The following is an 18406-nucleotide window of genomic DNA, read 5'->3' on the forward strand; positions in this document are numbered from 1 at the left end:
TTTTATAAAATAATCATTTTGAGGAGCTTTTTTAATCATTATTTATGTACTAATTGAAATATGATCTCTCTACATTGAATATTAATTTTCTAAAATTTGCAAACTAATTATATCAAAAAATTACGATAGATAATTTGAGAAAAAAGGAGTAGGTTCTAACTCTGATGAACGCTGCTGCCAATAATTTCAATTGGTCGCCACACGGTCACACCAACCTTGATTTTTATAATCTTATTTATGTACACCATAAATATGGATAGGAACTTCGTAAATTAGTCCAAACGAAATAATATCCTTTTAATTTGTTTTGTTTTCTAATGAAGAATGTCCATTTATCATTACCCCTCCTTTAGTTATATACACATACTAATTAACATGTTTGCGCGAATAACTATTTTAAAAATATTTCTACTATAAATTAGCATGTGCTTAAAAAAAAGAAAGAAATATGATCAATACTTAGTAAAAGCTATAAATTGTTTATAATAATTGTTTCAATTTACAAGATATTCTTTTTGTATTATTTCGTTAGGGTGAAAAGAAAATGTTTTAATATTGAAAAAAAAAAGCTAACTTAATTTTCTGCTTAATATTCTATTTGTCGTGGATCATCAAATGAAACGTAAATAATTTGTCCTCCTTGTTTTTTAAAAGTATGAATGCTTATTTTTATATAAGGAACTACTGAACTTAGACCTTTTTAAATATAGTTCTTCAATATGATTTATTTAACAAAAAAAAATATACTTGTTAGGTACATTATTTTTTATAAAATTCTTTATTTTTTAAAAAAAATTGTGCAAGTTAAAATATAAAAATTAACAAAAAGCATGTCAATAGTAATAAAAAGGAAAGAACGACTAACTATCTTAATCAAATAAAATATAAGTACAAAAAATTGCAATAGTAAAAAATTGAAAAGCAACCAATATTAATATTTCAAAAACAACTCGATACAAAATTATAGTCATTTTTATTTATTTTAATTATCATAGAATAATTATACAAATAATAAATAGTGAATATTTTAACTCTTGAGGAGTTATAAAACTCACTAAATGTATAATTATTTAGAGAAAATCACAATTTAAATAATGACAAAAAAAGCAAAGAATGGGAGAAAAAGAATAAGTAGGACTTTTAGTATATAAGAGTTTCTGCTATTGTTTATTTTTATATCATATTGAAATTATTTATAATTTTTTCGTCTTCACACAAATTTAAAATTTTAATCTTTATTTACTCAATATATTTCACTAAAATAATAATTCAATTCATTTTAGTGTGTATTTTTGTTGTGGTCATTTTATTTAATTACTAAAAAGTCAGAAAATAAAAAAATATTTCATTATTTTAGTACAAAAAATTAAAAATCTCGAGTTTTAATAAATAATATATACTCCCTCTATTTCAAAATAAGTGAAATTGTTGAGCCTTTTTTCATAGTTCAGAATAAGTGATTTGTTCCAAGTTTAAGAGAGATGTTAAAAAATTCTTCCATTTTTGCCCTCATTTACAATGTTAAATAATTATCAAAAAATAAATTTTTAAGAACATAATATGTACATAACGTCATCAGAAAATAAATCATTTATTTTTAAATTTATTTAGAGTGCTCATTTATGAAATAGATAAATGACTTAATTTTGAGTAAATTTAATATATGATGCAAATGAAAGAAAAATGAAAAGAAGTCCTAAAAAGAGAGATAAAGAATTAAGTAAAAAGGAATTGAGGAGACATGTTTATTTAGCAAAAAATATAAATAGATAAAAAAGAATTGTAAGTGTGAGATGGATCAACCTGCTAAAAAAAGAACAAAGCAACATAGTAGTATTTTCTTATTAATTTTAAACAAAATTAGAGTATCTCTTGTTACCAAAAGTTTACAACCACAAATAAAGAAAAAACATATGCTTACGTGAAAATGTTCTACGTGCAGATCTTGAATAGTTGATATGCAAATGATAGACTAAAATCTAAATTCATTATATATTGGGAAAATTAAATGTAAAGGTAATGAACAGAATCGTAGAAAGGAGTTGAAGAGATATGTCATTTAAGTAGAAAAAGTGAATAAACAAACGTTTTTGTAATTTATGAGATGTAGCTGTAATAATTATTACAATTCTTTTTAGTCATCAAACAAATTAATTAATGAAGAGAGTAAACTCATTTTTTCAGTTTCATAATCAACTTAAACAAATATCAATTTTCTATAACTTAAGAAAATATGTTCATTGTAATTGGATATTGAGAGAACAGACTTGGTTCATTCTGAAAAATTTCATTAAATTAGAAGAATTAAATGTTTTAATTTGAGTCCCAAATCATATATATGGACTAATTTAACACAAGTGTTAACAAATAAGAAACAAAACTTAATGGAGGGGATCTCATCTCCTTTTTAGTCAAAACAAAATCCATAAAAGAACGAAATGTGTTATATCATCTAAATAAGAATGAAAAAAAGGGGATAAAGTAAAACAAAAATTGTAGGAATATTCTTGATCGAGAAATTATGTCATATTAACATGTTATATACATAATATATATCGATATAGAATATGGATTGTATATCCAAAAGACAAGTTTATATAATGAAAATATCAAAAGATTTCTTTAAGCAACAAAATAATCCGTGGAAGATCATGTTGCCCTTGATACAAAAAATATATTTTGTAATATAATCTTATTCTTGAAGGATACATATCTTGATGGATAAATAATTAATTGAAAAATTATATAAGCAACAATAAGTGCATCTATATATTTGTAAACTATTGAAACTTCTACTTTTTCAAATTTTACTCTGACCAACTCTTGATGAATCTCCCACCGCTGTTAAACTTTCTTCTTCATTTTGATGACTTGTATCAATTTAATTTTTGATCGTCTCTTTTGATGAATCTTACACCACCTTTAAACTTTCTTCTTCTTCTTGAAAATTTTTTGCTTGACTATTGTAATACAAGAAGAAATTCTAAAAAAAAATGTATCTATAATCTTCATAAAAGCTGAAAAATAAAAAAAGAAAGATATTAACAATATGAAGTTGGAGAAAATAGAAATGGACATGCAACAACACCATAGATGATTGTTATTTATAGATGAGAATTAAGTAGAAGGAAGTTGAGAAGACATCTTATTTAATTAGAGAATTCAAATAGATGGATATTTTTTTGATAACTTTCATGTGATATAATTATATGTAATGAATATGATTGTATTTAATTTTTTAATAAATTGATTAATGAAAAACATGAATTAAAAAACTCAAAAAAAGGAGAAAAAAGATAAATAGTTTTCTTGGTCATTAAGAGGTGCCACATCATCTTGTTTATATCTAACTTTATTATATATATAGATTTTTTGTATTTAATTAAGTAATATACATTTTATATAAATTAAATAATAAAGATAAAATACTTAAAATATTCAAAAAATATTTTTCTTTCGTAATTGTAATTAGAAGGACAAAAAATTAAAAAAATCTTTTTTTCTTAATAATATAAATTAGAGAGGTATGAATTATGAATAATTACTCTTTGTAAGTTGCCATATGAAGAGTCTTTGTTGTAAATGTTTTTCCATTAATATAATACTTATTGTAATAAATTAAATAATGACTTTTGCAATAAAATAATTAATTTAAATAAAAAAGAAAATCCATGAAAATTAAAAAAAAAAAAAATACATGTGGAGATCATAGAGAGGTGTCACATCAATCTGTCTATGATTCTCTTTTATATTATATTAAGATTAAGATAAGATTAAGATTATTTATCGATCCACGAAGGTTATTTAATTACTATTCTCTTCATTTATTTTTACTTGTCATGTTGCATTTTTTGTAAGTCAATTTGAATAATTTTTGAAGTTAATTAGATTACATTGATTTGATATTTTAAACAAAAAAATTTTAAATACTCAAAAAACTATACGAAAAGCTAAGTACTATAAATTGCAAATTTTAGCATATCAAAATGATGAAAAAATATATGGTAAAATGTTAGTCAAAAATTTTATAATTTAACTCTAAAAGAAAAAATTATGACAATTAAAAATAAACGAAGATGATATTTATCAAATAGTAATAAATTAGCAAATATATAGTACAAGTTATCTGTGCCATGTACTTAATTAGACTCCACAAAGACATCATGAACCTAGTTATTCAATCATGCGTAAAAATTAATTTTAATCATGTATAAAGGGTATACATATTTGAACGACAGGGACACTAATGTCTCAAAAGTATGACGGATGATATTTGCATCTCATTTTCAATAATTCGAAGGTATATTTGTTCTTTTAATTTATTTTATTTATTACTTATGAAAAAATAAAAATAATATGTATTTGTATATATATGGACTGATTTGCCCTCCCTTAAATCAAGTTGTTTTAATTAATAGGAGGGCAATCTAAATCATGATTTTAGGGAGGGCAAATCAGTATAACTTATTTTTGCTGATATCATAATAGGAGGGTAGTTTATCAATTTTTCAGACTTTGTGAAATATTTATCGATTTGAAGACTCAAAAAGATTCCCCCCCCCCCCNATACCCTACTAATTAAACACTTAACAATTAACATTACCTCAATCCAAATTTATCTTGTATATAATTATATTAGTCAGCTCAAACTAGAGCTAAATTTTGGGTTAAACATTTAAGGGAATATAGTAACATAGATTTTCAAGTGAAAAAAAAATTTCTTAAAGTTTATAAAGATTCTACTCGAATGAGATCAGTTAAAACGTCAAAATTTATCGTCATTGTTTCCATAAATAAATAAGTATGAAAATAATACAGGACGTTATTTTTTTTAAAAAATAAATAAATTATTATAGAAGAATTATACGTAACATCTACATTAATAGCATGGTTTTAAAAAATTGAAAAATAAAAACCACAGAATCTAAAAATATATATATTATTATTCTGCTACCTTTTCTGGATCTTGTCTAATAAAAGTATATATAGAAACACTTGGGAATCTAGGGTTCTATTTATATATATGGATTAATTTTCCGTTGGGTATTAATTTACCCAACTAACATAATAACAACGATAGGTTCCACAATTAGCAGTACTAATTACCAGAAATAAAACTGGAATAAGAAATTCAACCAATTAGAAAAATCAAAATGGAAGGGGAAAAAATAATAAAGAATGTAGATCAACGTAAAAGGAAAATGAACCATGCAAATATTATACGTACACCAAAAATACATTATCTCATTTTCCTTGTACGTGTAAGTATTTTTAATGCATATACCATATGGGGAACTTGTTGATCAACTTTAAATACGAATAGATCCATCGAAACAATTTCATATAAGTTTGAGAAAGAAAGAAACACTCGAAAAATTAATCATGAATGGTTTCACGAATATTCACGATAAATCCCTTAATGTTTTAATGTTTCCATGGTTAGGTTATGGTCACATCTCTCCATTCCTAGAGTTAGCCAAAAAGCTTAGCCAAAAAAACTTCATTGTTTACTTATGTTCTACGCCTGTAATCCTGAACTGTATCGAAAAAAAACTTAGCCCGGAATTTTCACCATCGATCCACCTCTTGGAACTTAATCTCCAAAATTTACCAAATCTTCCTCCAAGTCACCACACCACCAATGGCCTCCCGCCTCATCTCATGAACACTCTCAAAGAAGCTTTTGACTTAGCTAGCCCCGATTTTGCCCTAATTTTGAAAACCCTAAAACCCGATTTATTAATTTATGATTTTCTCCAACCGTGGGCTCCAAAAGCTGCTGTTGAATTAAAAATCCCAGCAGTTGAGTTTATTAGCAGTAGTTCCACGATGACAGCTTACATGTTGCATGAGTTCAACAAGCCAGGTATAAAATTTCCATTTTCGTCTATTTGTTACCGCGATTATGAGAAAGCTCGTATTGAGAAACAAGAAGCAACTATGTCTGTGGAAAAGCTTGAAGAAGATAAAAGGAGAGTTAGAGAATGTTTTTACCTATCTTGTGATATTGTTTTGATTAAAAGTTTTAAGGAGATTGAGGGTAAGTATAGTGATTATATCACTAATTTAACTGGTAAAAAAGTTGTACCTCTTGGTCCTTTAGTTCAAGAACCTACACATGAAGATAGTGAATCAGAGTTAATAACATGGTTGAATGAAAAAGAGAAGAGATCCACAATTTTTGTATCTTTTGGGAGTGAATATTTTTTGTCAAAAGAAGATTTTGTAGAGATTGCTTATGGGTTGGAAAATAGCAAGGTGAATTTTATATGGCCAATAAGGTTCCAAAAGGGGGAAAATCTTGAACTTGAAGAGACATTGCCTAAAGGTTTTTTCAATAGGGTAGGGAATAGGGGAAAAGTTTTTAATGGATGGGCCCCACAAGCAAAAATTTTGGAGCATTCGAGTATTGGTGGATTCGTGAGTCATTGTGGGTGGAGTTCTGTAATGGAAAGTATGAAATATGGGGTCCCGATTATCGCGATGCCTATGCATATTGATCAACCAATTAATTGTAGGCTTGTTGAAGATGTTGGCATTGCTGTAGAAGTTGTGAGGAACAGTGATGGAAAGCTTCATAGAGAGGAAGTTGCAGCCATAATTAACCAAGTTGTGCTTGATAAGGATGGTGAATTTGTAAGGCAAAAGGCAAAGGACATGAAGGAAAAGCTTTGTATCAAAGGAGATGAAGAAATTGAACAAGTTGCCAAGGAGTTGAGAAAGCTATGTGCTAAATTCTAGGAGTAGTATTTTTTTCACGTAGATGCTTATATTATATAGTAGTATAGCAGCTAAGGGTACTTTTGTTCCTCTTTTTGTTAGGATCAAATCTTACTTAATAGTCTTTAAATTTCACTTGTCTACTTGTTCTTTTTTCAGATGTTGGTTATCGATCCTATTGACTTAATATAAATTGTAGAATTAGTCTTACATTTCTTTTATTTGTATTTTCCATGATCAACAGTGTGTCTGTTGAAAAGATATGTGAGCCATATAGTCTCTACGTTTACTGGTTGAGGGGTATTTCAAACTTATTTATCAATATTGTTGATATTTTTGTTGGGAGAAAGGTATTAAACCTGGCTAAGAATATGCCAAATATTTTGCTTCTATTAAAATTTTATTTAGACTGTGACAAGTCACTGACAACATGTAAAATAAGCTAAAATCTATTGAAAGTCATAGTTTAGTGGAACACTATAATTTACAGGGCGGTAGAGATGTGTTTGTTTTATATTCATGGTTTCTAATGTTTGAAAGAGTTAGCAGACTCTTCTATCTGTAAAAACAACCACTTAAAACCAAACTGTCATAGATGAGCCTCTTTCCTTTCCAATATTTCCAGCTTTAGGAGCAGAAATCAGGTTCAGCTGGCTTCTGAAGCAGCAAGGGACTCAATCTGGTAAACGATTTGGAACCCCTTGGATGGTTGCGCCTCAAGGCACGCAACGCATTAGCAGCAAACTTTGATGCATAAATGGTAGCTCCAAGACTTGGTAAATTTGCTGTCTCATTTGCTAATGCAGCCTGTAGTCTATCTTCTTCCTCTTTCAAAGATTTCTCAAGCTTGTTCCTGCAGTGTCGACGCCATGCTGCTTGTATGAAGCAGGCTGCCCATGTCCTCCAATGCTGTGAATAGAACCTGAAACAGCCCAAAGTACATTGAAATTGCTAATGGCCTTCTCCAAAACTGATGTCAGTATAAGTGTTTTGAAATTGAACAAGAGTTTGTGTACATACCTGAAAGTATGCCGAAGCTGCTTGCTATGAAGACGTCTGAATTGGGCTGCGACAAACTTGAGATCATCAGCTGTGAGAGCAAAAGCTTCGACATCTATGACAGCTTTTACTGTTCTAGTTGAGGAGGGAAGAGTCGTGGAAGAATGAGGATCCAAAGCCCATGTAAGAAGCTCCTCTCCGCAGAAATCACCAGCCTTGAGAGATGCAGAGTTGAAGAAACCAGTTCTTCCACCATTGGTGGTCATAGTCAATAAAGTACCTCTCATGAGAAAAAGCATCTCACTCACTGGATCACCTTCTCGGATTATGAAGCTATTCTCTGTGAAAAGAGCTGGTTTTAGTCGATCACACAATGCATCCAGCAACTGTTCATCCATCTTCTCAAACATGGGAACCTGCATGTAAAAGATCAAATAAGATCAACAGTTTCAAGAATGCAAGAAAGAGCATGATGAGCACAAAAATAGGCACTCACTCTTTTGAGCAAAGACCAACATAGATGGCGTTTTACATCTCTTTTCAAGTCTTTGGGAAGGTTAGAAATTAGATAGTTTTCATCAACACCTCTAGTTTCTTGCCATTTGTACTGCTCATATCTTCGAATACGCTCTCTCAGGTTTTCAGGAAGCATGCGGTGAGACATCCACTGTTCTGCATCTCGCCTTCTCAATCTCATTCCTTCTACTCTAACTGTGATAGACTGCAAATATTCCTGTAGCCAGAAACGAATTGAATGCAACTTTAGTTGAGTTCAATTCTCCAATGTGAAAAAGTTTCATCTATTCCTCTAGTTTGGCTAATGTAAACTCACAACTTCATCTTGAAAATAAAAGGGGTTGAATCTTGGCACTGCCAAATCATTGATTTATTCAAACTTTCTTATAGCTCATAAACTATGAGGAAGAGATTAAAGTTACTCGGTGCATATCAATGCATTGAATATGAAGAATTCTCACTTTAAAACAGAGTTGACTTGTTCAAGACGTAAAGGTAAGAATAGTTGCTCCAGTGATGCGTACCTGCATGTTGCCAATAAGCAACGAAAACAGAATCAGGCCAATAATGCAGATGAAGACGGCAAAGAGAATCTCCCATACAGAGTTGCTTGTCTTAAGGTCTTGACCAAGAGAACTGAGATACATAAGACAGAAGAATCTGTTTAGCTGAGAGAAAGTTATCAAATGATTTGTCAGGACTAATGAAAAAAACAAAAAGCAGGACCACAGACCTTAAATTTCGCAGCCCCCACCAGAAGCAATAGGAGAGTTTGGACCAGAAGTTTCTTTTTTCAGCAACTCGAGAATGAAGAGCATCAAGAAATATCCCAAAATCAAAGTCATGCTCTTGTACATCTTCCGGTTTCAGGTGAGGACAAGAAGAATTTAGAAATTGAGTGTTTGCTTTCCCTAGATGTCCACAACATATGCTGTCTAGCACACACTTTTTAATACCCCTACATACATTGCGCCAGCAGTCATCTTGTCTTTCTATTGTGATCAAATACCAAAACGCTCCTACTACCTGAGTTCAGACATTATACATGTGAAGGGAAACAAGAACATGTATTCGTAATGTAACATCAGTATTGATCTCCTCTATAATTAGGAAATCAGAAATGTAAGAAATGACTTATTTTTGCAGAAGGCATGTAAGAAATTCTGCATACTCTGACCATATTATAACTTAAAGCACAATTGATATGTGATGATTGATGACTGATATAAGAAAAACATACATTACTGGCAATCATGAATAGGAATAAATTGAAAGCAGCTCCAGCCCATGCAGTTTCAGTTAAAAATCCCGTTGTCCTTGTTACTTCCTTGTATAATGGGTATATCCTAAGGAGTCTTGGAATATATTGTGCAAGTATAACAATCACCAACTGTTTTCTCATCACCAAAGAAATGGGACGATTTGTGTTAGGAGCGATGATAAAGAGCACCATCTGTACCAACAAAGTTTAAGTAGACATGTTACATAGATATCATACTGTCTCAATTTAAATGAATATATATCAGACATAATCTTTACAACCTATATAATGGAACCAGACACAAACCTGTGGGAGTGGAAGAACGGCTAAAACGTCAATGATGAAATAAGGAAACAAGTATCGCTTGGCTATATGGGAAGAGTCCTGAATCAACTCACCCCTACCAAATACTCGAGAAGAAGGAGTAATAAAGCCAGTGCGAAACTGCAAGATGATGTGATAGATATAGCAAAGATCGGAGACTGATCTAAGAATAGAAATAGGGATCTTCAACGTACGATCCAAATCAAGGCACTTTCTCTTGTTATCAATGACAGGAATGTAGAAAAACAATGGATCAATGGCCAGTGAAATAATACAAGCGAAGATAAATACTTTGTTCCAGAACTGAAGAAATGGTTCCTGAGGATCAAGAATTTCATTTCTTGATGATCCTGAAACTTTTCCTGAACTGTCACTTAGGAAAGGGGTGCACAGTGATTTTCTTATTAAGCCACATATTCTATTGGAACCCCTCGCAGTTCCTCTTCTAATAGTACGTATACATGAGCTGATCGATGATTTTCTGACTGAAAACATCCCATTTTCTTCTGACTTGCAGTGTTCAAACCTGAGAACAACAGGTCATATTAGATAGACAATTCTATGCTATAGTACTTGTACAAAAGGTACTATGAAAAAAAAAAAAACTTGAAAATGTACATCTGATAAGACCATTCATGTTGTGTTAGTTCACAAGTCAAGGGCTGCAAAATACAGGATAGAGGGTGCTGATTATCGAACTAACCTCACATATTTTTCTTCATTGAGAATCGTCATTTTCAGCTTCTGCTATACTGTATGCTCATCAACTTCTCTATTCCAGAAGGAAAATGTTCAAACAATTCCTTCCTTTTTACACTATTCTACTCTCCTAGCATAGAGCCCAACTCTTCCAACTGAATGAAATGCAAACTAAATCAGACAAATCAGTAATTTTTCAATGACAGCTTATCCAGGAATGAAACAATTGTATAACATTGAACCTGTAACTAGAATTCCATAAGATGATTCTTTAAGTTAACTCAGCCATTTATTTAAACAAAATATCAAAATGCTATGTTTTGCAACATGAACATACATAAGAACTCAAACTTAGAATAGTAAATTTCAAGAAAGTGTATGTATATAAAAGAAAGGTAAAAGTATAGACACCTTGAGCAAGTGGATTGAAGAGAAACTAATAATGTAGAGTACTTTGCTCAGGGGTATATAAGAAGGTGGATGAAGAGCAGGTTCCTAGAGATTGCTGTTATAAATAAACAATTGGATCATTGCAGGGGAACAAAGAAACTCTCAAGACTATAGTCACAAGTCAATGAAAAGCTGCTAAAAAGGAAAATGTTTCCTTGTTCTTGAATTTCCACATGTGTGTAACCTTGGACCAACTTTTTCCATTATTTAAATATTACAACTTGTTTTCAAAAGAAATGTGAGTGAACCTTTTGAAAATTTTGGAGAAAAATGTATATTATTGATCTAGAAAACAGGATATTCAATTAGAGTTGGTTACATTTCTTTTGCTCATACTTAATATTTTTATAGTGAAGGGTGGACCTACGAACCCACTTTGTTGAAAAATAACACCCTATATTTATTCAGTTTTTGAAATTTTATAGGTATATTAAATTTTGACTCCATTTAGCACAAGTATGACACTTAGCCTGGTAGTGAAAAGGGTTCATTTTGTCCAACCAATCCAAGTTTGATTTTCGCTTCCAACGTTGTTTATTTTATTTTATATCTTGAACCCAGTAAGTGTGATGCACAGGGTATACTAATTTCATTGCAGAATTATGTTATCCTTCGTGATGGAATAAGTTATTTTATATACGGTATACATGATGGAATAGGATAACGTGTTCCCAATCAAATGACCCATACAAAATTTAAATTCTGGATCTACCTATAGTGTTGCATGGATTGACTGTGTCAAGCCGTATTATGAAAAGATATTTAATCAAAGTCTTATAATAAGTGACAAGTGATAAGATAGTTATAAAATAAATCACACGTTGAATTTCATAATTAAGATAAGAAGTTTTAATTGACCTTAATCAGCAAGAAATGACTTTTTGGCTTTTAATTGGTCCTTCATTACTTAGAAGTTTCTTAAGAAAACGGAAAGTAAATAAAAAAGAAGTCAGAAAGAAGAAAGAAAGAGCAATTTCTAATTATATTTTCTCACTAAAGTAGCTTCCATGTTGATAAAGTAGCCTAAGTTCGATTGATCTGGTTATTACACCATTAGTTTAGTACAAAAAGTTGAAATATAGATAACTTAAAAATGATTAGAGAAGTAATTATACCTAATGATATGATTAATATAAAAGTTGTGGTCAAAAGATTCGATGTTGACAGCCAAATTCCATGAAGTCACACAAGTATTGTTTTTGTAATATATATATGCTTTGTGTGGTACCAATAGTTTAAGCAAAAATTGTTCACATGCTTAAATTATATATCCAATTAGAAGACCTCAATAATTCGCCCAATCAAGTTCACATCTTATGTTTGTTTTCGAATGATACATTATTTAATAAATTGATTAATTAAGTATAAGGAGGGTGAATTTTTTTTCCATGAAATTTGGAAACATATTATTACTATACAAAACAGTTATTCTGTTTATATATATTTTTTTTAATTAAAATAAATGAGAATTAGAAGAAGACAATTCAAGAAAAAGACAAAAAGAAAAACTAAAGCAAGAAAAAAGTTTGTAACCCAGGCTGGCCTGAACATGGGAGAAACAATACTGCCCTTGAAAAGTTAATTCTGAGTATTAATTTTAACTTATAAAAATTGATAATTTTAATCTTTGTTACAAAATTGTCTATTATTAACACAATGATCCATTATTATTTTTAAACATGAAATAAAAATATGATTATATAACTTAAATCACATTATTAATAGTTTATAATATCTCAATAAATAATACTTATCATATTCAACTATTACGTTTATAAATTACAATAAATCAATCGATCTTACTCCTAAGATCTTAAATTCTAAGCTTCATTCATTATAATTTCATCGGTCAGTCCCTTCATCTTCAGTACTTATAAGTCCTGCATACATAATAAAAACAAAAAAATTGGACGAAACAAATTAAAGCAAGCAATATCAGTACCAAATTATATTGAGTGCTAAGAAATTAGAACGTAAAAATAACTTACTTGTTACAACTGTTGTTTTTACGTACATGAGGCATTTTTAAATTAGAAACTACACACGTGTACGGAAGTTGAGCAACACGATAGTAAGTAACATTATTATTTCCAAGATTTATGAGTATTAACATGTAACAACTCAATCTTCTTTTGAAATTTTAAGTTTGTAAAATTTTTATTTATATCAATACATCAAGGTGTAGAGAATAGCAGAGGAGAAGCATTTGAAATTTCAAGTTTGTAAAATTTTATTTATATCAATACATCAAGGTGTAGAGAATAGCAGAGGAGAAGCATACTTAGGAAATTTTTTGCTAGTCCAAAATCGTTGATTAAGATCGATATACTTAACTAAAGAAAGGGAAGCTAGAAAGGAGAAATTGTTTATGAAAGAATACTCTTTTATCATTTACTACAAGAATATCTATCTAATGAACTTATTTTCTAACACTTCCTCTAGAATATCTAAATATATCTTCAAGATAATTATTTCAAATATTACACTAAACTATTCTAAAAACTATAAAAAAAAATCTATGACATTCCAAAAATTAACTTTATCATTTTTCACTCAAGCTACTGTTGGACTATTAATATTACCACTATTTTTTATAATGTATGGTAGACATTGAGTTAGCTGTTGGACTGATAGGAGTACCCAACACATATTTGTTTGCTCAGGTTTGTTACCGTAATTTTGATCTTCTTTTTTTAACTTTATTTTTAAACATATTTATTAATAATATAAAAAAGTTACAGTTTAACTGACTTGCCCTTATTCAAATATTATAATTTATAGGAGTACGTACATATAATTCCAATTAGGGTAAATATAATTATGAATATATTTTTCAATAGATGCTTTAAGAATAAAAATCCCATGTCTTTGGCTCGATAATTATCCCAATTTTTCGAATGTATGAACCAATATCCATCATATGGAATTGTTTCATCAAATTTGGATTGTAAATAGAGGCGGCGTTCCGAATAGGATTTTCTTCATATTCAGGACTTGAACTCGAGACTCTGATTAAGAGTGAAGCACTCGCACCAGTATACCATAACCATGTTGGTTTCGGCAATTTAATTTCATTTATAACAAAAAATTGAGAGAAATAATATCTCCTTTTAATTGTGACAATTATTAAAAAAAAACAAAATAAATTTATATTAACCACATTCAATATAAGTTCAGAATACATGGAGTTTTAACTATATTTCAGACTTAACAACAGACTTTAAGAACAATTCCTTGAGCTTGATTCCAAAAAATTAATCACTAATACTGAATTGCAGAGTAGCCGTGGAATAACTATTCTCAACGTCTCATATTAGTTGTTATGTTTCATTTCTCAAAAGTTATGTAAATTTTAAAATATATAACTTTCATTAATTGTCATGAGAAAAATTGCAATGTGTAGTATTTTTCAATCACCATACAGAATATCTTTATTTTAATTATAAAATATTAAATTCAACTAATTCAATTTGATTTTAAAAATTTATTAAATTGACTTTTGAAAAGTAAAACATGATAACTAATATGAGACGGAAAGGAGTATTTATCTTTTTTATTACTGCTGCAGGCAGCAGAGACACCTACTTTTTTTGTTTTTTTGTTTTATTTTGAATAATTTGCTAAAATAAAGTATAAAATAATGATTTGAAATTGTTTTTATTTATTTTGCATTTGTTATAAAATCAAGCTCATAAGAGATATAATCATAAAGAGAAGAAGACAAGAGAAGTAGATAAAAGAAGAGAATTTTCTTCTTATTCAAGTGTATTCAAGTCTCATCTGTATATATTACAATAGTGAATGAACAACCCTATTTATAGAGTGAGAAATCACTCCAAAGGTCACCATATTAAGTGTCATAATAAATAGATACATTCTTATCCAAAAAGGTTCATGTAACCTAGTGAATATGAATGGTTGTTCATGTACCAACCTTATGGACTATCCACTCATTCAATGAATTTATAACAGCATTTGGTTTTTTTATTCTTTTAGCAAATTATTCATTCCGATTTTTTAGGGAAGATTTTATTAATTCAAGTTAAAAAAAATATCAAAATCTTGCTAATTATTTTAAAATCTTACTATAAAATATATATTTTTAAAAAATCTTACTATTAAAAATTATAAGGAAAAACTTCTAAAAAAAACACTGACCAACTAAAAAATAAAAAATTAAACATAAACTAAAAAAAAAAAAAAAGAAGGAAAGAGGCGAGGCGCAGGGCGTTACTTGCAAGGCTGCGGCGCATGGTTGCTCCTTTTACCCTAATTCAGATGGGTTTTTTTTTCAGACATCTAAATGTCACCCTTTTACTTCTCAATTCAATTTTGTTAATCTTTTTGAATTTTTGGCTAATTTTCTTGCACTTTTCGCTCCGGATCTAGGCATGTACAAGAAATTCTGAGTTACTCTACAAATTCATCCAGATTAATTATCTGTACGATACGATTCTACAAGTAGTCTGAATTAATAATTTGTGACTAATTGAACGAGTTTCAAAATCGGTGTTATCATTTTCAGGCATATATTATTCACATTTTGTGAAAAGCTTCAGTTTTGCTACACAAGTTATGCAATAGTTACAGTTTTTGATAAATAATTGCATAAGGGATGAAAACAAACACAATAACAACCCACTAGGATTTAGTATCAATACTACCACTACCACAACTTTTTAATTTGTGGTAGTCATAGAATTTTAACTTTTTATTAAAGATTGAGATTTTTTCAAATGTCATATATCACTTATACATATAATAGATCAGGCCCTTCAATTGCACTAACAAGTAGTGGTATGTCCAACAGGAGGCAGAGTATACCCTGTTTTACATTGTTGTGAGCCAATCTGAAAGCGTTTGGGGTCATAATTCGTATGTAAAAGTCTATTCTTTATACACTTGCAAACAGCAGAATAATCGCCGCGCTTTTTCATCATGTTACTTATATCTATCAGTCCTCTGCAGCATCTGCCTGATGGCTTGATCGAATGATATCTCCCTTGAATGTACGAAAGACAAGGTGCTAGCCTTTTCGAAACTGTTTCACAAGAAGGTTTAGCCGTTCCTGGTGTTGCTAAAACAAACAACAGAATCATCATAGCATAGATCAGCTTTGCCATTGTGTTTTTTTTGGATTTGGATTTGGATTTGGTGATTGTGAAAAGGAGAACTAAAGAGTTGTATTTATAATGTTATATATATGTGTGGAGAGCTTAAGTAAGGGTTTGTTGCCTGAATTTCATGGGCAGTTAGCATTCATGTATTATGAAATGCTGTTATTACTACACATTTCAAAACTGTGATTTAGTTCTTTGACCTTTTTTGTTGGGACGGCGTTCAATTCCAATTATATAGGTTATATTTTTAAGTATTATAATCCAGCTAATTATACACTAGGATGACATATAAAATCAATACATTATTAATCTTGAAAATATGTACTTTGACCAATCTAAAAAATCTATAAGTAATTAATATTTATTACAGTACTTCATACATTAACTTTTTTTTCCACTCCCTATTCTAAAATATCTGATTTTGAAAAAAGAAATATCAATAAACAAATTAAAACATTTTTACACAAAATATATAGGAAAATTGAGGTAGGAAAAATCTATTTAAAAATTTTTGGATTGAAAAAATTTGGCTTTGAAAACAAACTCAAAAATTTAAATAGTCATCCAAATGCATTTAATTTTTGAAATCTAACATACTCATCATTTATTATAAAATTGACTTAAAAGACATTAAATAAGAATAAAATGGTAAAATTATTTAATTATTTAACAAATGCAAATTAGAAAAGGCTACATATATAACCAAAAAAAAGGAGGGGGGGGGGGAGAATACTATTTTTGAGAACTATTAAGACAATTTTAATTTTTGAAGGGTTACAAAAAGGAGAACTATAAACAAAGACCATAGATTACTAAGAGTTTGTTTAAATTGTCTTATTTTAAGTATTTTAAAGTTAAAATAAATTTTAAATATTTTTTTAGAGTTTGAGAAAAATAATAAAATATTATTTCTAGACACTTATTTTTTAAAGCAAAAATAAATTAAAAATCATAAGCCTTCTAAGGAAATCTTATATAATGTTGTTACGTACTATCAAGAAAGGAGTAGGAATTTTTAGAAGTAATATAAAATTTATATATTACTTTAAATCTTAAATTTGTTTCATAATATGAAAAGAAAAAAGGTTTACTTAAATTTGTTTCATAACATGAAAAGAAAAAAGATTTACTTCCAGAGGAAATCAAAAATGAACTTCTCTTGCTGAATAGTTCTATTATTGATTGTTCATTTTCGGGAAAATTGTATATAATAGCAAATTAATAACCTAAAATAAATGGAGTAGCTAGGGTTTGATTTAATTGTGCTCCATAGCAAACGTTAGTCAAAATTTGTCAGGCGTCTCTCTCCCAAAAATCTCGCTCGCCACTCTCCCATTCTCGCTCGCCTCTCTCGCTTTATACACAGAAGTGTATAATTCTGTTTCTGTTTTATATAGAGCGAGAGAAAATTGTATATACACATGCAAAAACATATATCTTCGTGTTATACACTTAATTATACAATTTACAAATATTTTACTTCAATTCAATTGTAGACAAATGCAAATTTTATACAAATATTGCAGAGAAAAAGGCCAACGAATTATACAATTGCGAATTATACAATTGCAGTGAACTACAATTTTCTCTAGCTTTATACAACAGAAGTGTATCTATTGTGTTTCTGTTTTTGTATAGAGCGAGAGAAAAACATATATCTTCTGGCTATACACTTATAATTATGTAATATACATACAATTGTGCATTATACAATTGCAGTGAAATAGGATAACGAATTATACAATTTCAGCGAAATAGGCCAGCGAATTATACAATTTAGGCCAGCGAATTATACAATTGTATATGTATAGCGAATTATACAATTTTATGTTTGCTATGGAGCCCAATTATGCAAACTTTGCTATAACATACAAATATAAAATTTTTGTTTGCTATATGTGAAAGTTGCCCTTGATTTTATAAGGATTTAGTGTCTTATCATTATTGGATTGTTGGTTTGGACCTCAATTTGGTTACTTTCATTAATGGGTTATAATCGATCATTTAATAAGACAAGTAAAGTTATGATTATTTTTATTTTTTTCATTTAGTTTCAAATAAATACAATAAAGTAATTAATTTAAAATAAATATAGTATTTTTTTATTAATATAAAAACTAGCCAAAAGTCATGGAAATATAGATATTATATACTTAATTAATTTGTAAAAGTTATAAAATATATATATATACTAACTATACAATATAGCTTATTAATATATAAATTATACGTTGACAATAGATTATAATATTCTAAAAGAATTTTTAATACATATTAATTATACATGAAATATATACGGACGAATTCAATCTTGATC

The 18406-nt window shown here is 29.0% G+C and overlaps 2 protein-coding genes and 1 pseudogene across 2 annotated transcripts; 1 reads left to right on the forward strand and 2 right to left on the reverse strand.

Annotated features, from left to right (window-relative positions):
* Window positions 1-5408: 5408 nt before the first annotated feature.
* On the forward strand, window positions 5409-7008 carry LOC107032034 (beta-D-glucosyl crocetin beta-1,6-glucosyltransferase-like). The gene has a single exon (XM_015233591.2). It carries the CDS (start codon window positions 5428-5430, stop codon window positions 6739-6741), a length of 1314 nt encoding a protein of 437 aa, XP_015089077.2. The 5' UTR covers window positions 5409-5427; the 3' UTR covers window positions 6742-7008.
* Window positions 7009-7101: 93 nt separating this feature from the next.
* On the reverse strand, window positions 7102-11128 carry LOC107028712 (annotated as a pseudogene).
* A 4625-nt stretch (window positions 11129-15753) lies between these two features.
* On the reverse strand, window positions 15754-16092 carry LOC107025277 (non-specific lipid-transfer protein-like). Its single transcript, XM_015226069.1, has one exon. It carries the CDS (start codon window positions 16090-16092, stop codon window positions 15754-15756), a length of 339 nt encoding a protein of 112 aa, XP_015081555.1.
* Between the last annotated feature and the right edge of the window lie 2314 nt (window positions 16093-18406).

The sequence above is a fragment of the Solanum pennellii genome, chromosome 1 (genome assembly GCF_001406875.1).
Source record: "Solanum pennellii chromosome 1, SPENNV200".
Taxonomy (NCBI): domain Eukaryota; kingdom Viridiplantae; phylum Streptophyta; class Magnoliopsida; order Solanales; family Solanaceae; genus Solanum; species Solanum pennellii.

What these genes read in the sequence shown, in the direction of transcription:
- LOC107032034 (XM_015233591.2), top strand. Translation starts at nt 5,428, where the DNA reads ATGTTTCCATGGTTAGGTTATGGTCACATCTCTCCATTCCTAGAGTTA.
- LOC107025277 (XM_015226069.1), bottom strand. Translation starts at nt 16,092, where the DNA reads ATGGCAAAGCTGATCTATGCTATGATGATTCTGTTGTTTGTTTTAGCA.